General features: G+C 56.8%; 1 protein-coding gene across 1 annotated transcript in view; it reads right to left on the bottom strand.

Moving 5' to 3' along the window:
* Positions 1-22,661, bottom strand: part of BMP7 (bone morphogenetic protein 7) — a 76,719-nt gene that overhangs the window by 19,043 nt on the left and 35,015 nt on the right. The window contains exon 3 of the mRNA XM_081096926.1: positions 4,667-4,815. Coding sequence (XP_080953052.1) covers positions 4,667-4,815 — 149 coding nt within the window. The remainder of the gene's footprint in view (positions 1-4,666; positions 4,816-22,661) is intronic.

Below are 22,661 nucleotides of genomic sequence, written 5' to 3'. Positions count from 1 at the left end.
CCCATTGTACGGGTGGGGAAACTGAGGCCCTGATAGGTGGTGGGGCTCTATTCTAGCCGCTGCCTAGTGGCTGCAGGATGCTGTCAAGGTCTGGACAAGGATTAGATGCTATCCCCCTGACTCAGTGCCCCGTCTCCTCCGGTCCCTGATGGGGGACTGGGAGCTGGGCATGGGTGCCACCACCCAGGGACTCAGCCTGTCCAGGTGCTGTCCCAGGCAGCGGTGCTCTTGGAGTTATGTTAATGCTGGTGAGAGGTCCCAGGGCAGGGACCAGGCTGTCTCTACAGGCCATTCAGGCTGGCACACAGTAGGTGGGCACCAGGCTGCCCAACAAATGAACTCCAGAATCCACAGTCTCCCGAGAAGACCCTGCTGGTCTGACCCAGTGTAGACATCTAACAGGAAAAGGCTTAGACCCACATTGTAAAGGAAGCCAATCGGCCGGGTAGCATCTTATTAATGAGGGAACCCCAAAACACAGGGCACAACTTTCCCACAGTGTTATTGCCGACCCAGGCCCCAAGTTACCCAAGGAGCTTGTGAGAAAAGGCAGATTCCCACCCTCGGGGATTGGCCACCGGGGGGCCTGGGGGGAGCCCAGGAATCTGTATATTCATGGTGCCCGCCTAGTGCTGGGCAAAGTCCATGCCGGGGGTAAAAGAACCTCCCAGCCAGGCGCCTGTGGTCTTTGAAATGCTGGGCTCACGTGCTTCTTATCTCACTCCCAAAAGATCCAGAAATTCACATGTCTAATTGGCCAAACTGGCCCATTGGTAAACTCTGCCCCTTCCCTGACCCAGGCAACCACACTAAGCGGCCAGGTCCCAGGGCAACGGCACCCATGCCCACCCCTGAGTGCCCATCTTGGGGGAAGGAGACAGGGCACCAGGGCATTTCATCCTTGCTGACGGCAGGCAGCATCTTGTGACCACTAGGCTACATTCCCCGGATGGAGAGGGGCCCTGGGCAGCTGCTGGGATGGAGAGCCTGCCACATCTTAGGGCGTCAGTCTCCGCACTGCCATGGGGTGGTGATGGCAGCACCCAGCCCCCTGGGGAACGGCGAGGATGACTGGAGACAATGAGTGGCATAAAGCACTTGCTTGGTGCTGAGCAGAGGCGCGACCACAGGTTGAGCAATGAAGCTCTGCACCTGCATGAGCTCACCTAATCCTCCACAACCACCTGGGCGGCGGAAACTCTTATGAACCCCGCTTTCCAGATGAGGGACATGGAGTGACTCACCCGGGTCACGTGGTAGAAACAGCAGAGCTGGGATTTGAACCTGGGGAGTCTACCAGCTCTGGAGCCCACACTCTGACCATCAGCTGTGCCGCCTCGACAGTGCGGAGCCTCTTCCACAGCCAACGGGGGAGCAGGGCTGGGGGCACGGGCCACAGAGACCCTGGCTCGGGGAGAAAGAGGATGGCACCCCTGACACTAGGGGAACTGAACTGAATGTCACTCAGGAGAAAAACCAAACCTAGACGCTCATGAACCACTGGGGTGCAGCTGGAAGGTCCCGCCAATCTCCACAGTCCAGGGACATGCTCACCCTGAAGAGAGAAAGCAAGTCTACCTTTGCCTCACTTTACCTCGTCCCCAGTAAGCGCCACAGAGGCTTGGAAGGAGAAAGCGAAGTTGAATGATTTCATTGCCCAAGAAGTGCGGCATTCCTCTGTGCTGTATTCCCCGGCAGGAGGTGCACAATGGACATCAGCAGAGTAAGAGCTCTGATAAGTTGTGCAGGGAAATCTGTTTTGTTCAGATCCCAGCTCTGCTGTTTCTACCACGTGAGCCCAGGTGAGTCACTCCATGTCCCTCATCTGGAAGGTCCACACTTCCCTGACTGTGATCCTCAGCAGGGGTTGGAAACTTTTTCTGTTATATTTCTGAAAATAAATATTTTCAGCTTTCTGTGCCGTAGACTCTCTGTTCTAACGACTCTACTCTGCTGTGTGAGCACAGAAGCGACCCCAGACTGCACACAAACCAAGGTGTGTCTGTGTGCTAACAAAGCGTGGCTCATGGACACTGCGGTAGAAGTCTCACGTAATGTTACATAAATGTCACCAAATAGCCTTCTTTTGATTTTTCTCAACCATTTAAAAAGGCGGGGGCTACTCTTAGCTCACGGGCCACACAGAAACAAGCCACAGGCTGCACCTGACCCAGCGGACCGTGAGCTAACCCCATGCAAAAGGATGGAAAACCCAGTGCCTGGGAGGACCCACTTTTACGTGTCGGGTGTGGACAGTGGGAGGAGGGCCGGAAAGGTCGGGGACCATCAGTAGAAGGAAGAGCCTGGAAACAAAACAGGAGTGAGTGGTCCTAAACTCTGTGGCCCCTCCCTGGGCTCATGGCCTTAGGAGAGGGACTGGTTTCCTGAAGCTGAGGCAGAGGGGGCAGCTCCGGGCCCAAGTGGTGGCCTAGGGATTGATAAAGGACACCCTTATCAAGTTCAGCTACGTTGTCTAAATCCACTCAGCAATACCCAGCATTCACCACAGTCAGAAGAAAAGCTACGAATTGGGAAGCCATTTGCAGCTCAAACCACAAAGGGCCAAACGACTCTAAAACATAAAGAGGAGAAAGACCAAGGCCTGATAAACACAGTGGGCAGAGGGTGTGAGCAGGGCACTTCAGAGGGAGGGCCAGGCACACGGCAGAGGGAAGGCCAGGCACATGGCAGAGGATGGCTAAGCAAACTCCAGGATTCCCGTACGTCATCCGTCGGATTAGCAGGGAGGGAGGAGTCTGAGAACTTGTGCTGACAAAGACGGGGAACCGCTGCTGGGGTGCCGATGGAATGACCCATGAAGGGCAAATTAACACTCTCTCTCAAATCCACACCCAGGGTCACTGTCAGGCACTGGTCCTCGAGCTGCATTCACTCGGGGGACCATGGCGTTTACACTGAGGTTTTCCACTGCAGCCCCGTTTGTCGGAGCAAAAGACCAGAAAACACCCAGACATCCCTCCCAGGGGGCTGGGCAAGACTTTCGGTAGCAGTGACAACAGTGATAACACCAGCTCTCATCCTGGGTGTGTCCTGGGAGCCAGGTCCTGTTCTCAGCCCTCCATACTCACCGCCCCGCCCAGGGACCAGCAGCCCCCATGGTCTGGGGGCCGGTTGGAAATGCAGGTTCCCAGGTCCGCCCCGCTGCTGAATGAGAGTGTGCATTGTAACGAGAGGCCCAGGGTTCCGATGCATGTGAAGGCACATCTTAAAACCCTTTCTACATGAACTCAATTAATCTGGGAACAATCCAGTGGCCCAGGCCCTCCCGTTACCGGCACGCTGGGGGGAGGAGCTGAGGCTCTGAAGCAGTCACGCGTGTGAGAGGCAGAGACACACTCACGCCACATACACACAAACACACCACCGCCTTCGAAAACCGAGGGAGCTCTCCGGTCACTGGAAGGACCAACCTCCAAGAGAAGTTGTGAAACGGGCAAGGTGAAGACACTGAGCACTGCCACGTTTAGCGGGAGGAAAATGGAAAAGGAGAGCAGAATCCACGTGTAATTCTTAGGTACCCGGGCAGCATCTCTGGAGAGAGATCCAATCGCAGGAGAGCAGCAGGGGCCTCTGGGAGGGGAACTGGGCGGTGGGGGAGGCAGCCCAGGGGACGCTTCACTGCGCACACACCTGCAACCTCTGAAGTCTGAGCCATGGGCACGTATTACCTATTTTACAATAAATGGTTTTGGTTTTTCTTAAAACTGGTGCAGGAAGAAGCTGCAACACCCCAAAACCATCTCCACTTAATAAGAAATACACTGTGGCCTGGCTGACGTGGCTCAGGGGTTGAGCGCCAACCTATGAACCAGAAGGTCACGGTTCAATTCCCAGTTGGGGCACATGCCCTGGCTATGGGCTCGATCCCCACTGGGGGACATGCAGGAGGCAGCCGATTAATGATTCTCTCTCATCATTGATGTTTCTCTCTTTCTCTCTCCCTTCTCTGAAATCAATAAAAATTTATCAAAAAAAAAGAAACACACTTTGGAGGAAGAAGAAATGGGCACTGTTAGGCCCACCCTAGCTCCCCACATGCCTTCCTGTCTGCCACCTTGGAGAACAAGTAGGGGGAGGGGGCAGTGAAAGGTGCTGGGGGACGGGCAGGCCAACAGCGGGTCCTCCGAGTGTCTATGACCAGGGTTAGGGTTTCTTGGAAGGGGCTTAATGCCTTGCACCACCTCGGGCAGTGGTCCTTACCAGGGCCAACTGTGCTCAGCAGGGGACATTTGGAAAAGTCTGGAGACATTTTTGGATGTCACAACTGGGAGGGGCTATGAGCATTGGGTGGGTAGGGCCAGGCGTTGCAGACGAGGTGCTCAGCCAGCTCCCGGGGCGCTTGTCAAGGTGCCGGTCCGGATGCAGCGGCCCTGGGCCGGGCCGGGAGTCTGTGGCTCCGACCCTGCTGCTGTGGCCCGCACTCAGAGCAGAGCCTGGCCCAGCCCGGCAGCAGCCGCTGTGTGCTCATCTCGCGCACAGGGGCTAGCAGCTGCTTCCTGTCGGGACGGACCGGCTGGACACTGAGGACTGGGGGGGAGGGGGCAGCGAAGCTCCCTTGAGGACAAGCACGGGCTTGGCGGAGAGCCTCCGTCAGTCCCGCCGTACGGGCTGCATCAGGCCCACCCGGGCGGTGGCTGCGACTCACCATCCAAGGTCTCCACGGAGAGCTGCAGGCCCAGGTTGTGCCGAGGGTTGACCACCCAGTGGTTGCTGGTGGCCGTGATGTCGAACACCAGCCAGCCCTCCTCCGACGCCCAGAGGGTGCGGCTGTCAAGCAGGAACAGGTCGGACTCCCTGCGAGAGAGGAGGAGACGCAGGCTCAGCCGCCCGGTGGCCCAGCCAGACACCGATGGGGAAGAGGACTGTGTGGGGAGGGGGAGGCGGGAGGACGTCTGTTGTGTCCCGAAAGCGGGTGCATCAGACCGAGGTCCATGCATAGAGACCCCTTCGTAGCCGTGGTGGGAAAAGGGGGTGCGAGAGAGGTGTGAAGAGAGGCCCACAGGAGACAGGGTGCTGGGAGCCAAGCTCGCCCTTCACAGTTGTTAGAGGGATGCCAGTGGGGCAGCCCAGCAAGGCAGAAATGACACCACCCATGTCGCTGGGTGTCTCAGGGACAACATGAAGGTCACATTTGCTGGGTGACTTCCCCTTTGCCAGGCACTGTCCCGAGGGTTTTACACACATTGTCTCATCCAGTTCTCCCAACCCTGAGTCCTAGGGACATTATCAACTCCACTGAACACATGGTTAACACCATGACTCGCCCAGGTCACTTAGCCAGGAAGTCGCCAAGTTGAGGCTCGAGCCCAGGCAATCGGACACCAGTAGACACTCCTCATTTCCCGGCGACGCAGCATCTTCAGGAGCCACCAGGTGTTAGGAGGTGAGGCCCTTTCATTCTCTCTTCCTCATGTTGCAGTAGCCAAATGGGTAAGATCACAATGGCCTTGTAGGGGACGGAGGATGGATGTGTGGACGGATAGATGGGTGGGTGGGTGGATGGATTTTACATTCCTAGACAGTAAGATTCGAGTATGTAAAGTATCATCTCTTTTTAATTATAAAGATTCAAAGTTTCAATGTTTTGAGTCGTTTGAGGGACGTCAACAACTCCATGAGAGAAGAAAACCAGTCTGAACCAAAACAATTCCCCGCCTACGGCAGGCTCCCGGGGCCCTGTGGGAACCCCCGCACCAAAGCACGGAAGTCACAGGCCTGGGTGGCAATTGTGCTAGAGAATTGCTCTTTGTAGGAAAATGTGACCAGCTATCGGGATGGGCCCTTATGGCGAGGAGAACAAATGGTGACTTAAGGGACGGAACTGGGCCTTCGATGAGTGCAGGCCTCGCCAAGCGACAGCTTCTCCTGTTGCTGGCAGGACCCCGAGGGCCTGTGCTGCCGGCCAGCGCTGACTCACCCTGACGCCATGGGAGCGCTCAGCTCCCTCCTCCGGCCACACTCTGCACTTTGTCCCAGGTACACTGGGAAGAGCCTGACTTCGGGTGGGGACAGAAGAGCCTGTGCAGGTGGGAAGAGTGAGACACTAGCCCAGGCTCTGCTGGTGGAGGGAAGGCCAGCCATGAGTCAGCCCACAGGAGCACGACCACATGCAACAGCTGGGCAGCCGAGTCCGGGTGGACAGGTGGGAAGTGGGAATTCCTCGCTGCCACCTGGAGCATCTCATTAGAACACAGTGGCTCTCGCACGCAGGAGGACCGACAAGCCCTTTGAGACACAGTTATGTACCTTGAACATATGGCCTCCCCGCCCCAGCCCCGCCGAGAGCACAGGTGGGAGAGGCTTGGGTGAAGGGCCCCGAGGAAACCAGGTGCGTCCTCTCTCTCTCCCGCTGCGGAAACTCTAGGGGCCTTCCTTGCTCCGGCCTCGGTCCCTCCCCAACAGTAAGATTATTGTTCCCATTTTACAAATGAGCAAAGTGAGGCTCCGAGGCAGAGCCTACAGCCCACATTGATAGACCGTATCATTGACCTCACACTCGAGCCCTGAAGCCATCACCTCACCTGGGGACAAGAGGCTCAGGACACTGTGAGTCCCACATGGTGCATGTCATTATCACATACTGCATGGGGAAGATGGAGGTGGTGGGGAGTGGAGAAGGCAAGTGGGTCAGGCCAGCTAACTCCTGAGCCTGTTTCCTCCCCCGTCAAGTGAGGGTCACACCACCGTCTTCAGAGACTGGTGAGAGCCCAGTGAAGACCAGCGTGGGACAAGCTGCCAAGATCCTGGGGCACCTCTACCGTTACTACCAGTCATTCCCCGAGAGACTCAGGGAATTCTGGGGGCTCTCTCTGCCTTGGCCCAGGCGTTAAGTGACTTCGAAAGATCCATACAGACCATACGGCCATTCGAGGATGGTCACTTGACTCCAACACTCATCAGACAAGTGCATCCGCATGTTCACAGTTGCAGAGCTTCTGCAAGTGCGACCACTAACAGTTCCTCCTACCACCACACCTCAGGCAGCTCTACCACAAGTGGGTGCCGTTTGCCCCTCCTCTGCGGTCTGGGCTGCCCATACAGGACCAGTGGAAGGGAGGCCCGCCAGGTCCAGGGCTGGAATGGAAGAGGCTTAGCAGCTCTCTCTGGGAAGCCGGCCGCTAGATCAAGAAATCTGACTATCCTGCTGAAGAGACAGGTCCTAGGAGGGGGAGGGGGTCGGAGGCCGTGGAGGAGGAAGGTCTAGGAGAGGAACCGGCCCCTGGATGGGATGCCACTGTGGGCGTCCCAGCCCAGCCAAGCTCCCCGCTTCGTCAGTGACGCAGCAGACACTACAGAGTAGAACCGCCCGGCTGAGCTCTGCCCGAATTCCTGAGCAATAAAATAACTGTTGTTTCAGCCACTGTGTTGTGGGTGGTTTGTCCCCGGCGGAGGTGGAACCCAAGCAACAGTCCCACTGTTTATAACAGGAAAACAGAAAACCATCTCCACAGCGGGGCTGTCCAAACATACGCACGTACACATAGCTGAATCAAGGGGAGAAACGTGCAACTAAGAAAACAGGGTTATAAAGCAGCATGTGTAGTATGTACATTTCCGGGAAAATACAAAACGCTAAAATTGGTGGAAAGGGCACTGAAAATTTGAGTCATCCAACATACATTACAAAATTGGAATAGGAATCAAAGACCTTTCCCATCCCTACACTCCAGATGGTTTTATACTGTATTTTTTTTTTTTTTTACCAAATTTACCAAATCAGCAACAGATAATTTCTTCGTATGTAAATTGATCAAGAAAATGGAAGAGGGCAAATTGCAAAGCTAGTATCATAATACTAGCATGCTATTGATTCCAAAAATGGGTAAAGCCAAAGTGAACAGACATTTCTCCAAAGACATACAAATGGCCAGTGAACACATGAAAAGATAATCAACACCTTAGGGAAATGCAAACGAAAACCACAATAAGATAAGAACTTCATACCCACTAGCATGGCTAAAACCAAAAACACAGATAATAGTAAGTGTTGGCAAGGATGGGGAGAAACTGGAACCCTCATACCCTGTGGGTAGGAAAATAAAATGGTGCAGCTACTTTGGAAACAGTACAGCAGTTTTTCAAAAGGTAAAACATAGAGTTACAATATGACTCAGTAATTTTACTACCCAAGAGAAGTAAAAATCCTATTCGTGAATATTCATAGCAGCGTTATTCAGAATAGCCCAACAACTCAAATACCCACCACCTGATGAATGAATAAACAAAATATGGCAAATCCCTAAGATGGACTATCGTTTAGTTACAACAAGGAACAAGCACGGACACATCCTGCAACCTGCATGAACTCTGAAATCTTAGTAAAGAAGTCAGACCACAAAGGACCACATGTTGTATGATGCCATGACACAAGTGTCCAGAGAGGCAGATCCACACAAAGATGAGTAGTTGCTGACAGGGAAGAGGGACATGGGGGAGGGTGGCTGTTAATGGGTGTAGAGTTCCCTTTGGAGGTGATGGAAACATTCTAACTTTGAATAGCGGTATTTGCTGCACAACTCTGAACATACTAAAAACTACTGAATTGTATACTTTACAAGTATATATCTCGATAAAGCTATACATTTTTTAAAATGGACAAAGACAACATACAGAGTCCAAAATATAGAGCCTGATGTCATTATATTAATAACTAGAGGCCTGGTGCACGAAATTTGTGCACAGGGGGCGGGGGGGGGGGGCCTAAGCCCAGCCTGTACCCTCTCCAATCCGGGAACCCTCAGAGGATGTCTGACTGCTGGTTTAGGCCTGATCCCGGGGATAGGGCCTAAACCAGCAGTTGGACATCCCTCTCACAATCAGGGACCACTGGCTCCTAACTGCTCACCTGCCTGCCTGCCTGATCGCCCCTAATTGCGTCCCCTACCGACCTGGTTGCCTCCAACTGCCCCCCCCTGCTGGCCTGGTCACCCCTAACTGCCCCCCCCCACTGACCTGGTCATCCCTTACTGCCCCCCCTGCTGGCCTGGTCGCCCCAACCACCCATCTCTGCTGGCCTGGTTGCCCCTAACTGCCCCCCTGCCAACCTGGTCACCCCTTACTGCCCCCCCATGCCAGCCTGGTCACCCCCAACTCCCCCCCCCACCAGCCTGGTTGCCCCTAACTGCCCCCACGGCCAGCCTGGTCGCCCCATGCAGCCTGCTGTTCGGTCATCTGTCCGGTTGTTTTGGTCGTGACGGCCCCTGGTTTTTTATATATTTTTTATATATTAGAATATTTTAATAAGTTTTAATTAAACTCTTTAGGGAGAGAGGAAGGGAGAGGGACAGAGAGATAGAAACATCGATGAGAGAGAGACATCATCAATTGGCTGTCTCCTGCATGCCCCCTACTGGGGATTGAGCCTGCAAGCTGGGCATGTACCCTGACCAGGAATGGAACCAGTGACCTCTTGGTTCATAAGTTGACGCTCAACCACTGAGCCACACCAGCTGGGTGCACTAATAATATTTTTTAAGTTTTACACATCTATACATGAAAAGCCTACATGCCCTAACTATAGAGTTTCAGCAACAATTCACTCTATTCAACATTGTCTCAATTAGCGAGCACAGTTCTATTTCTGCAAAAAGCAAGATCCATTTGGGAGCAACATATTTCCATGTTCTGCTGGGTCTGTGGAACAAACCTGGGCAAGTGGGAGTCCTGGCTCTTGCCCCTCCTCCAGGCTGACAGAGGCAGTGAGCAGGGATACACACTTGGCGTTCCTGCCTTCTTCAAACAGCAGGGAGACCCAGAAGGTCCACTTCTTCCTGCCTGAAACCCAGGTTCCCCCAAGCCCTGCTCTCTGTGAGGCACGAACCACTGGTGACCCCCACTCTGTGGGGCGGGGGATGTTCATATTTAACCACCAGCTTGGGGATAGAGTGCTGCTGGGGCTTGCGGGCTCCTCCTCCCAGAGACACCCAGGAGGACCGCGGGGAGGAGGAGGAGCCACACACACCCCAGAGCTATTTCCATCAGCGTCTCTCAGCCCACCTTCCCCTGGAAAGTTCTACCACGATGGAAAGTGGGTATTTTTAAATCTCCAGTGTGGGAAGGTGGAAAGTCCTTTCTTTCCCTCCCTCTGGCTCTTTAGAGACTATTTAGAGGCTGTGATCTCAGGGCCTGACTCCCCTGGCAGTCAGATCCCCACATGGGAGGCAGGATGGCACCCCTTGGACACACCCAGCTCAGGGAATCCACCCCTGAAACTGGTGGAGGGGGGCTGAGACTCAGGGAAGTGGGGGGTTCCCGGGGCTGAGACTCCGGGAAGTGGGGGGTTCCCTGGGCTCAGACTTCCGGATGTGGGGGGTTCCCTGGGCTGAGACTCCCAGAAGTGGGGGGTTCCCTGGGCTGAGACTCCCAGAAGTGGGGGGTTCCGCTGGCCTGGGGCACTCCAGGCAAGAGCAGGAGCCACAAGAAACACAATCCACCTGGGCCACCCAGTGCGCACTGCCTCACACCTGGGACAGTCCCTGTAGTGTCAGGACCAGGTTTCATTCTTCCTCCCTCTTATGCTGCACAACTGTGGGGATGACCCCTTTGACCGGCCAGTGGGTCCCAGTGGTCCAGGCCTTCACAGCCAGGCAGGACCTTGAAAGTCTGCCCTAGCTGCTTCTCGGCTCAAACACCGGCCGCTGGTGGCTGTGTGAGAATCTGGCCTCCATCGAGGGTGGGGCGATGGAAGCATTTTCTGTCACAGCCCCCACCTGGCGTGACTCCCCCTGCGCCTTCAGACATAGCCTGTCACCTGGGGAGCAGACGCAAGCCGGGCTTTGGAAGGGCCACATTCAGAGTCACCCAAGGTCCCTTCAGGAGGCGTGGCTACTGGCGGGGCCTCGGCACCACGTGGTCCAGGCACCACGTCCCGGGCACCTGCCCTGCAGCAAGCCTTGGGTGACACTCTCTCACCTAACCCTTCTCCCTCAACGAGCTGCATACCCTCACAAGCTCCACTTTACCGATGAGACCATCGAGGCTGAGGAGTTCAGGAAGCATCCTCTGTCAGTGAGCAGGATGCCCAGAGGGAAAGTGACATGAGGCTATGGAGCCACCTGACACCTGGGTGGCCCCAGCCAGGAAGTCTCCCCAGGGAGAATCCAACAGAATGGGACCGGCCCAGTGCCCAGAGGCCTCCATCAAAGAGAGGGACATGCACTTCAGCTTCCGTGGCAGAATAATAAGCCCACCCCAAGATGTCCGTTCTACTCCCAGAACCAGGAGTCCACTGCTTCCCAGGGCAAAGGGCCTTGGAGAGGTGATTCAGGTAAGGCTTCTGAGACAGAAGATGCTCCCCTCATGGTGATTGGAGGACTCTCCCTCCCTACTGCTCGGACCCCTCACCCCCTCCCTCACCTGTGGTTCTCTGGCAAACCACCGGCTGGACACTTCAAAGCCCTACGTGCTGTGAACTGCGGCCGGGCCTGGAGGACATGCCTCAGAAAGCGAGAGAGCAATGGAGAAGCCAGAGCGCTCCCAGGCTACCATGATGTCATGGAGGACACAGGCGTGCTGCTGCTAAGGATGAGTCAGGCCGGGAAGCCAGCTCCACGCACCTGGAGTCAGACCAGCATGCAAACACCAGCCCTGCAGGGAAGCCGGGAAGGGGATCAAAGGAGACACGAGGAAGTGGGGTGTGGCAGCTGTGAGGCTTCAGGTCCAGGGGGGGGCCCCTCCTGAGCCCCAGGCTGGAGAGGACCCAGCCTTGGTCCCAGTACCCCACCTCGGGCTTCAGGGAGTGCCCTGCCTTTGTACCAAGTCCCCAGACAGTCCCTGGCGCCCCGGGGGCGGGAGATGAAGTCAGGGAGGTCGGAGCTGTTTTTAAACACACTTCAGGACTGCACATCCAGGAAGACTGAAATTAAGTCATTTGGGAGAAAGGTGGAAAAATACACACAGGAGCGTGGTACCCTCCTCCCACAGCCGGAGCACGAGTCACCAGCCCACGGCCTCCCCACTCCATGGCCCCGTCTCTGTCTGTCTCTCTCCCTCCTCCCTTCTACCACCAGCACCAGGCATTCACAGGAGGGTCAAGTCAAGTACACTCCTGTCCAGAGCCCAGGGAGCCCCATGTGGTCAAAGTCGGGAAGCAGGTCAGCATCCATAAGGTCTCGGTTTCAGGTTCCTCGTCTGAAGGGTTTGGAGTTGATAAAGGTCTCAAAACTGCCTCCCATTAACAGGCTATCCAACAGAGGAAAAGGAGAGGGTCAAAAATAAAAATGAAGAGGCTCTGACTTCAATGAGGTTGGAAAGTGCCACATGATATTGCTCCGCAGAGATTCATAACGCACAGTAGCTCTTTAAAGACCCTGAGAAGTCCTGCTGCCAAGGAATGTCTACTCCGGCAACGGCATGCGATAAAGAGGCTCTTGAACTTGTGTGTACATGTGCAGCACACGGGCTGGAGGTGGAGGGAGGAGGAACACAGCGAGAAATGGGAGGTTCTCCCCCACCAGGGAGGCACCTACCAGCAGGAGGAAACAATCAGGAGGTCTGAGTGAAGCACAAGATCCTCTTTGTGATGAAGTCCCCAGGGTGGCCCTTGGTTCACACTCTGGGTGGTCAGGGATGTGGGAGATGTGGGCATCACACCACCAGGCTCTGGGTCCTGGGGACGTTACAGTACAATCCCAGCGGAGCGATCCCGGGCAAGCCGAGCTCCCCTTAAGGTTGTTTGTAAGTGGAGGTGCGGTGAGGACTGTGGGTTAAATGGGATGCTGCAGTCAAGGTGCCAACACAGAGCCAGAGGCTCCAGGCTCCGCGTAGGAACAGACCTCGCTGTCTGTGAGCCTTCTCCCTGGAGCCAAGCTGCCCCCGCTCTCCACTAAGACTCTCTCAACCACATCGTTCCGATCTCGTTCCAGATACAACATCTTACAGCAGGCCGGGCTCGCTGAAGCCCCCGATGCCTGGGAGGGCGGTGCTATGGTCCCATCACTGAGGTGCAGGGGAGCCTACAAATGTCTCCCCTGTGGAAGGAGAGCTGCCCCCCTGCCTGCCTCATGCTCTACATCCCCAGCAGCCTCACAGGTTTCCAGAACCTCAAATCCAAACAGATAACTGCCCTGGCTTAATCCTCATTTCTCTTAGGATAAAAAGCCCAATCCCTAACGTCTTCCACAAAAAGGGAGACTGCAGAACGAAGGTCCAAACTGGAAACTTCTGCGAGAGAAAGGAGGCACAATTATAACTCCAGATGTGCACATGGGGTGCACAGGCATCCTGCCTATACGGCCTGGCGGTCGGTCCCCCTGACGCTGCCTCTCACTCCCCTCTCCTCCCACCTGGCCCCCAGTGCTCCGGCTTCCTGTCAGGCTGGCAGCTGTCCCCCTCCGGCCTGCCACAGGCCTTCCACACGCGTTCCCGCTGCCTTTTACCTCCAGCGCACCTGTTCATCCTTCAGCTTCCAGGAAGCGTCCACCGACGCCCCGATGGCGAATCCTCATTAGACGCCCTCTAAGGCCCTCCTTTCTAGCGTTCAGGCTGGTGTTTAAATTTGCTTCACGGTTCTCTGGGTTTTCCGCTCACCCCACCGGATTTTCAGCGCCTCGGGGGCAAGACCCAGTCCTGCTTTGCTCGCTGCTGTTGTAGCCCAGCACCTAGCAAACAGCACAGCCCACAGCGGCGGCCAGGTATACGCTGACCGGATGTGCTGGTGTCCTCAGAGTATTCCGACCAGCCAAGGGGGCTTTCTGGTGTCACTTTCTGTAGCTTGTGTTAGTAAAAGGGGAAGAATGACTGTTTTTCCAACTTACTCAGTGTCTCCAGAAATGGATTTGCCTCCAATTCCCGGGGCCTCAGCCCACTGCCCACCCTGAGCCCACTGGCCACAGACACGGGTCAGCTCCCAGGCACACCCACAAACCGCCTCCCACGGGCCTGCCTGTGCAATCATCACCCCCAGGAGACCCCCAGTCGGAAGCTGCTGGATGCTTGGGGTTCGCCTCGGCCATTTCCGGCCATGCCTTCCTCAGGGCCAGCTCCTCCATCGGCCCATGTCCGGAGGAACCAAGAGGACACAACCAGCTGGGGAAGAGAGCCAACCTCGGGTTTACTTTTGAACCAACTCTTGTTCCCTTGCTTACAATTCCAGGGTTTGGCCCCAGAATTTCCGGAAACTGGAGATCATCATTCTCTTCCACCTCCCAAGGGACGAGAGGTGAGTCACGCTGGAGATGGCAGTGCTGGGACAGACCTGCCGTGACACAGAAAGGCCTCTGGGGACCCCGGAAAGCCAGGCCTGTGGGAGCACCCACAGCTCTGAGACGGCGGAATCCCAGGCAGCTGGGCAGCTGTGTGGCCGGCGGTGGAGGTGGGCGGTGGTGCCCGGGACGGGAGACTCATCTTCCCAGACGCTCCCTGGTGCCCCACTTCCTCCTCCTCCAGCTCCCGACCAAAATAGAAGGAGGTAAACTCGCCCCTTCGTGCACATTCAAGGAATAAACAAACCAACACAAGCACAGTTATCCTGCTGGGTCATCTTTCCCACCTTTTTTTTTTTTTAAAGAACCACAGGCCGTTTTAAGATTCCAAACCAGAGGCAGAAGAGTGGAGTGTGCGGGCAGACGGGGCGAGGAAATGAACTTCACAGTGGAGCCTGCAGGCAGAAGCGTGTGTCGCGATGACCGGATTCAAGATTTCCAAGAGCAAAGGGCAGAGCCGAGCAACTCGACGCAGAGTGACAGGGCGTCTAAGAGCCGTTCTGACTGGGGGCCCTTAAACCCAAGAGTGGCGGCCAGGAAGGGGGCTGAGGACACGGCCCACTCAGTGAGCTGTGCCAAGTGCCACGCGTGCCTCAGGCCACTGACTCAGGTGGACACTCGTCTTCCACCACATTTCGGGGACCGCCAGGAACAGATTGTGAGTGAAGGACTTGAATGCAAGTACTTTGTCTGAGAAGTGACCCCAAGAACCACCAGACAGAGGGAGAGCTGGAAAAAAGACAAAACAGGACGCTGTAGGACCAGGGCCCACACCACGGGCCCCCTCTGCCGCATGGCACAGCTCAGCGGGCTGCTTCCCGGGACACACGGACAGTGCAGGAACCTCACCGGGTGACCTGTGGGTGGTGCCTGCAGAAGACTCAGCGATGAGGCGAAGCGGGTCCCTCCATGCTCAAGAATCACGACTCCGGGCCTCACAGAGCCCTCCCCTAGGGGTCAGGGCCCATGCATGGGTAACATCTAAGGACGCGGTTCCTGGGGGCTCCTCTTTCTCACTCAGCCCATATGCAAAGCTCACTCCCACTCCCCCGGCCTCCCTCCCACTCCCCGGCCTCCCTCCCACTCCCCAGCCTCCCTCCCACACCCCGGCCTCCCTCCCACTCCCCGGCCTCCCTCCCACTCCCCTGAACTGTGGGCCTCGCCTCAGACACAAAGGTCGAGCCCACATCCAACTCACAACATCGCGGGGAAAGAGAAGCCTCCGCTGGGCCCAAGTATCTTAAAGAGCCCCAACCAGACGCCGAGGAAGAGCCAGAGAAAAGGTCCTGTCCCTCCACAGGCACTTACATCCAGGATCCACTCAAGAAGCCCACCGCCCCGACCACAGGACCCCCAGGAGCCCGCGAGCAGGTGCAGGGCTGGGTGGAGTGATGGTTTAGCAGGTGGAGAGCGGTGAGCAGTCCAACAGGAAGAAGACTGGAAGGTGAACCTGGTCAGGGCCAGCAGCCTCCACAGGGGCTCGTCCAGAAGTGCACATCTCAATCCTCCCACCTGGCGCCCAGGTGCCAGCCCCCCTTCACCTGTGAGCATCCAGGGATGGACACCCCTTCCTCCACCCAGTGCTTCTCAACCAGGGGCGGTTTCGACAATGTCTGGAGGCATCTTGAGTTGTCAACACTGGCTGTTAGCTTGTGGGTGGAGGCCAGGGATGCTGCTAAACACCCTACAGGGCACAGGCGCGGTCCCTACCCTAAATGTCGGGACCCCTGCTTAAATGCGGGTGGATGGGGAGGTAGACACATGTCAGCTCCTTGACTCCTGGCTGGAGCAAGGGGTGCAACTCTGTCTCCAGCCACTGCAGAAGGAGGGAGCCTACAGCACTCCCGGGGACTCTGCGCAGCATGGCCCGCTTGCCTGGCTGCCTGCCTCTCCCGGCACACTTCCCCATGCTCTGACCTGATCGGGAAACATTTCCTGATCATTCAGTTTCACACACAAGCCTCGTCCCAGGGTCATCTTCAGGGAAACCCGACCTGAGACCAGCAACGTCACCCAACTAGCAGCGCTGCCTCGTGCCATGGAGCTCATTAGGGTTCAGCCGGGTCCAGGTTTGGCAGGAAGGAGTGCTGCAATCCATTAGCAATGCCTGCCTCGGGTCCCAGATGGGCTGTGAGGGCTTGCGTGCTGGAATGCGGGCCAGGTGTCAGCTTTCCGCCTGCCATCCTTGGATGGGCAACATGGAAAGCCCTGGGTATTGTGGAGGGGGCTCCCCAGAGGGCTGGTGGGAGGGAGACAAAGGAAGCAGGTGTTTGGAAGAGCCTGGAGCATTTGCCCTGAGGCCTCCTTCTGCCCTGAACATGAAATAACCGAAGACTTCCTCAACCATGGTTGACTCTTGTAAAACATTACCTCCTGGTGAGCCTGCACCCCCATCTGTGCTGAGTCCATAGTCCAGCAGGCACTTTCCTTCCCAGCTACAGATGACCGCTCATGACCAAATTGAAAAATATTAATTCTCTTTGTCTCCTGCCAAAAAGGCTAAAGCAATTACAGGCCCTGATATGAAACACAGATGTTAATACATTTGGAAAAATAGGCTCCTATAGGCGAGCAGAGATCCAAGTATGAAGTGCTTTTGGGAGTAAAGCCCCGGATCAAGTTATACGACCGGCCCCCGAGACTGACGCCTGCTCCCACGTCCACTCCGGGGCCGGGAGCCCGGGGCCACGCGCACACACACAGCATGTCCTTTCAGACCAGCACCAGCCCAGCCTCGGGCACCCACTGGCACGCCAGCTCTAAATGACATAATTATAATCACCACAGGGAAAGTGCCCTGAGATCGAAAAGTCATATAATTACAGGCAGTTTTCACTTTTTGGAAATCGGGCTCAGATGCTGGAGAAAGACTGCAAACAAGGCACTCACAGGTTTCAGCTCGGGACGAGAGAACACAAGGAAGTTTGCTGGGATGGACCGGCCCAGGCTGGAGGTGCGTGGAGGGCGAGAGGCAGGGCCGAGCGCTCGTGGGCCGGCACTCGCTCAGCCGATGGGTATGTGCTGGGCATGTCCCACGCCCTGCACGGTGCTGGGCATGGACGTGCCTCCATGCAGATGGTCTATCAAGTCAGGAAGCCCATGCCCGAGAAGGCCGGCTCCTTTCACCCATGCACGCCCCTGTGTTTTGCTCCGTGCCTTCTATATGCCAGGCTCTAGGGACAAAAGATGCGTCGGCACCGCTGGGGCCAGCAGGGCAGGTCTTCTGTCTTCTCTGCCTCAGGTTCCTTGGGTGGAAAGTACATTTCCTCACGATTACGGATCCTGGATTGCCATGAAGGGAAAGGAAAATGTGAGCCCCCGGCCCAGGGAGAGAAGCAGAAGGGACAGGGGTAGCGGCTGCTCCCTTTCCTTGGACCTAACGTGGTGGTGTGCCCACTGCCTTGTGTGGTGGGTGAAGGAGCTCCCTCGGGGCTGAGGGAAGGACTGAGGGTGCCTGCGGCATAGTAAGCGCTCACTACACTCACCTTAGCCATCATTGGTGCTCCCGGAGGCAGCCCTTGCGTCGCCCAGTTAAGGGAGGCATTGCCAAAAAAAGAGGGGGCAAAGGTTACATGGTGAATTGGGGAGGCGACAGCCAAATCGATGGAGAGGTAAAAGGAGCAGCCCTTTCCACAAGGCAGGTCTGCAAGGGGACCACCTTGCCCATCACAGTAAGTGTCAAGTCCACGTGGAGGGATGGGGACAGAACAGACACAGAGGAAGTGACTCGGAGCTGCTCCTCGGGGTCATCCAGTTCCCCCCTCTCCCAGAAAGACATGCGGCCCCCCATCCGTTCTCTGTGGGGAGTCGCAGCTGCCCCCCCCCCCAGCATGTCCACCACTCCCGAGAAGGGGGGCAGGACAGGCGTCTCCAACCCCATCAGAGGGGGGCGGTGACTCTTCCGAGGCCCCAGATCCTCAAAGGGACAGACTGAGCAGGAAACACGCCCACACTGGGGAGTTTTAAAAACCCTCAGTGCCTCAGGGCAAACGTAGCACCAGGACCGTTCCATCTGAATTCTAAAGGTGGGGCCCCAGCTCCCCAAGTTTCATCTATTACCTGACTGCTCTGCGCCCGTGACCTCATCCACAAAATGGGAGAAAACGGACTTCTCAGGTGACTGTGAGAATGCGACATAGCCTACCACCTGCCGGAGCCAGCCCGGCCCATCGGGAACACTCTACAAATGAGGTCTGTCCCCACTGACTCCGCCCACCGCTCACAGTCTCCCTGAGAAGCCAGGTTTGGGATGGATTATGGAAGGAAATGACAGGTACAAAGGTCAAAACACCCACCGAGGCTCACCAGATGGCCTCGGGCCACAGGACAGGGAGCCGGGGGCCAGTTGGCTCCAGGATGCCGAGGGCAGGCCGGCTGCCGTGACCAGCACCGACTGGACTGGCGCAGCGTCCCCATCTCTGCCAGGCCGAGCCACAGACACAGGCTTCTCCCAGAGCGTTGCCCCTGGACAGGCGGGAGGACCCCATGGGGAACCCAAAGAGGTGAATGGCCCTGGCCTCCTGCTCAAGCCGCGCCCCGCTGGGGTCTGGAGCGCACCTGGAGAAAGGTGACAAGGACGAGCGCGGAGGCTCCCTGACCAGGCTGCTCCTGGCCGTGCTCCCCTCTGACCTCCAGACGGTCCGGTGCGGCCTGGCAGCCGGCTGCTCCCACCTTGCCCTTGACCAGGCTACTGGGGAGCTGAACCGGAAACTCCTGAGAAAGGGGCTCCAAACCCGAGCTCACGCCCGGGGCTGAGGTGTAGTGGTGAGAGACGGAAGCCGGGAGACATGGGACCAGGCACGTAGGCCTTCAGGAGCAGCAAGAAGGCTCCAGAAGCCTCTGGAAGCCTCCAGCACCAGAGCCCGCAGGGATCTGCACCCTCAGCCAGCTACTTTCCTGTGCCATCCAGGCTCAGGGCCTGGACCTCACTTGGGGCTCAGTCGCCTTTAAAAGTTCGGGCAAGAGGCCACCGAGAGGCTGTATCAGGAGTCTCTCTGCTTCCGTCTCACGGGCATGGATGGCTCCCAGAGGAGAGGGGAGGGCTCTTAGCCACCTGCCCACAGCCCTGGCCACACAGGAAATCACCGGTGCCCAGCCCCTCGCCAGCCTCAGCAAGTTCGGGCCGTAAAAGCCCACGAGAGTCTCGTGTGTGGCCAAGGCTGAGCCCACAGCTTGGATGCACGCGCCCTGCCCGAGCCCCAGGCGAGGACATCAGTACAAGCAGGAAGCACCATGTCGCTGTCTCGGCCAAGACTGTGAGCCCAGAATCTGAGACCCGAGGTCCAGTCCAACTCTGCCACTTCCTCGCCGCCCGACCTCAGGTGAGTTACGTCCCTCTCCGAGCAGTCTCCACACCTGCGAGTGGGGAAGACAATCTCCGTAGGATCACGTACAAGGTACACACCACGGTGAGCGTCCATCACGACAAATGATAAAACTGGAGCAGGCGTGGGATGTGCTCTGGAGCGTGACCGTGTCCCCCTGCCCAGAGGGGCTCATGGCGACTGAAGTCAGAAAAAGTCAGTCTTGTTACCAAGCCCTTCACCATACCCAGCCCGATGAAACCAGGAGGACCTGAGGACTGCCACCCTGGAGCCACCCTGGGGTGCGGGACTGCAATGCTCACCAGCACTCACACAACTTCTCCTTGGACTTCACCATAAGGACATCCCTGGGGGAGGTCAGAAATGCCGGGGCTCAGGGGCACCCCAGCCAGCTGACCCTGAACTGCATCCTCACCTGGTCCCGGGGAGCTGTGCAGCTGAGCTGAGCTGCTAAGGGGCAAGGATGCCACTGGGCCGGGTCGGGGGGCCACGTCCTTCTCAGAGGAAAAGCTGAGACCTGAGGCAAGTGCATGAGTGCCTGGACAGGTGGGGGCACTGCCAGGGACACGGTGACACCTCCTCCTTGTGGGGAGCTGAGAGCTGGGGCGCCCTGGGGAGGATGCTGGGGGGCACAGGGCTTGCCTCCTCCCTCCTCACTGTCTGGAGGCTGCCTCGGCTGAAGGGAGCTGGCAAGCCGCCCTCTTCAGCCCACCGCAGGGACAGCTCTCTTCCTCCGAGTACTCAGGCTTGGCCCTGGAGACTAGCTGAGGTCACCCTCCTGGTAGCCAAAGTCCCTGAGACGGACCAAGGGACATTTTCATCCAGCTGCCAACATCATAAAGACCCAGGCAGTGCCCTTTGAACGGGTTGTGTTGCCCTGACTGGCCTGCGCCCCCTCCTTCCCACCCCCCCACCCCCCAGGTCTCACACACAGTGCCCACATCCCCTACAGACAGAGCTGCACTTCAAGGAGTAAGCCTGGGGCCTGAGGGGGCGGGGGGATGGGAAATGCTCAGTTTAGTTTCCATGAATGAAACCTGTTGTAAACTAGTTTGAACTAGTGCAACCCCCACCCCAAACACCCTCACCTTTAGCTGGAACTGGACTCTGAGCCAACGGGGCTCCAGCGGGTCGGGCCCTGGGCTTGGGAGTCCAGAAAAGGAGGGCAAGGCTCAGACGCCCTGGCCCCCACTGCTCCCAGCATGTGCGGCCAAGGCCACTGACCCAGCCCTGCCGCTCAGCCCCACTCGGCCAACAGTCTGCCAGGGGCGGTCCAGCCTGCCTTTCCAGCTGCCGGGGCCACGCTGCAAGCAGGCCCGAGGCCCGGGGAAGGCCTCCAGCTTGGCTCAGGCTCGGAACTTAATCTGGATTCCTCCCGATCAAGAGGCCTCAGTGGAAAGTGGCTGTCACAAGGGGAGGGACGCCGAGGCCGACCCAAGCCTGCTCATCTCCGGCACCCGGGGCTGTCCTGGAGCTCAGGCCGAGGCTGGCCAGAGAGCCAGATGTCCCGGCTCCGCACAGCTGGGCGGCCGGCAGCAGGGAGGCCACGGCTCCTTGGAAGGAGCAGGCTGGCCACACAGCAGGGCAGCCGGGTAGGATCCTCTCAGGGAATCAGGTCAGCCACAGGCCTTCAGCCTAAAGAAAATGCCTGCCCCAGATTGAGGAAATGCCAACCGAGGCCCCACCCCCGCACCAGCTCAGGCTTGTATCCCCATGAAGACTGAACACTCAAAGATTCAGCAGAGGGAAAGCCACACCCGGAGCTCCGCATCTTCCTAAGAAGGCTCTGCATTCCCTCCGATGATGGTGCGGGGAGGGTGGGGGGTGGTGGTGATGGTGGCGATAGTGATGGTGAGGATGGTGAGGATGGTGATGGCGGTGATAGTGATGGTGAGGATGGTGAGGATGGTGATAGTGATGGTGAGGATGGTGAGGATGGTGATGGTGGCGATAGTGATGGTGATGGTGAGGATGGTGATGGTGATAGTGATGGTGATGGTGAGGATGGTGATGGTGATAGTGATGGTGATGGCGGTGATAGTGATGGTGAGGATGGTGATGGTGGTGATAGTGATGGTGAGGATGGTGAGGATGGTGATGGTGGCAATAGTGATGGTGATGGTGAGGATGGTGATGGTGATAGTGATGGTGATGGTGAGGATGGTGATGGCGGTGATAGTGATGGTGAGGATGGTGATGGCGGTGATAGTGATGGTGAGGATGGTGATGCTGGTGATAGTGATGGTGAGGATGGTGATGGTGGCGATAGTGATGGTGAGGATGGTGATGGTGGCGATAGTGATGGTGAGGATGGTGATGGTGGCGATAGTGATGGTGAGGATGGTGATGGTGGCGATAGTGATGGTGAGGATGGTGGTGAGGATGGTGATGGGGTGATAGTGATGGTGAGGATGGTGATGGTGGTGATAGTGATGGTGAGGATGGTGATGGGGTGATAGTGATGGTGATGGTGAGGATGGTGACGGTGAGGATGATGGTGATAGTGATGGTGAGGATGGTGACGGTGAGGATGATGGTGATAGTGATGGTGAGGATGGTGATGGTGGTGATGGTGATGGTGGTGATAGTGATGGTGAGGATGGTGATGGTGGTGATAGTGATGGTGAGGATGGTGATGGTGGTGATAGTGATGGTGAGGATGGTGATGGTGGTGATAGTGATGGTGAGGATGGTGATGGGGTGATAGTGATGGTGATGGTGAGGATGGTGACGGTGAGGATGATGGTGATAGTGATGGTGAGGATGGTGACGGTGAGGATGATGGTGATAGTGATGGTGAGGATGGTGATGGTGGTGATGATGATGGTGACGATACAAATATTAAAACTTTACTGAGCATTTACTATGTTATAAGTAAGCATGTTAACCTCCTTTATCCTCACAACTCTGAGAGGTAAATGCTATCATGAGTCCCATTGTATCGAGGAGGAAACAAGCTCCCAGAGGTAAGACTCCCAAGACCACATGGGTATATAGTGTTGGGGTTCAAATCCACACTCTTCATAGCTGGTCATCCCACCTGGGGAATCACATAATAGGATTGTTTTGCTTCCGCATTAACTTCTGGAGAATGAGAGACTAGATTGCTTCTTTC

This window comes from Myotis nattereri (genome assembly GCF_964212035.1).
Source record: "Myotis nattereri genome assembly, chromosome: 8".
NCBI classification, from domain to species: domain Eukaryota; kingdom Metazoa; phylum Chordata; class Mammalia; order Chiroptera; family Vespertilionidae; genus Myotis; species Myotis nattereri.
The sequence above is the reverse complement of the archived record's forward strand: the minus strand, read 5'-3'. Positions and strand labels throughout refer to the sequence as shown.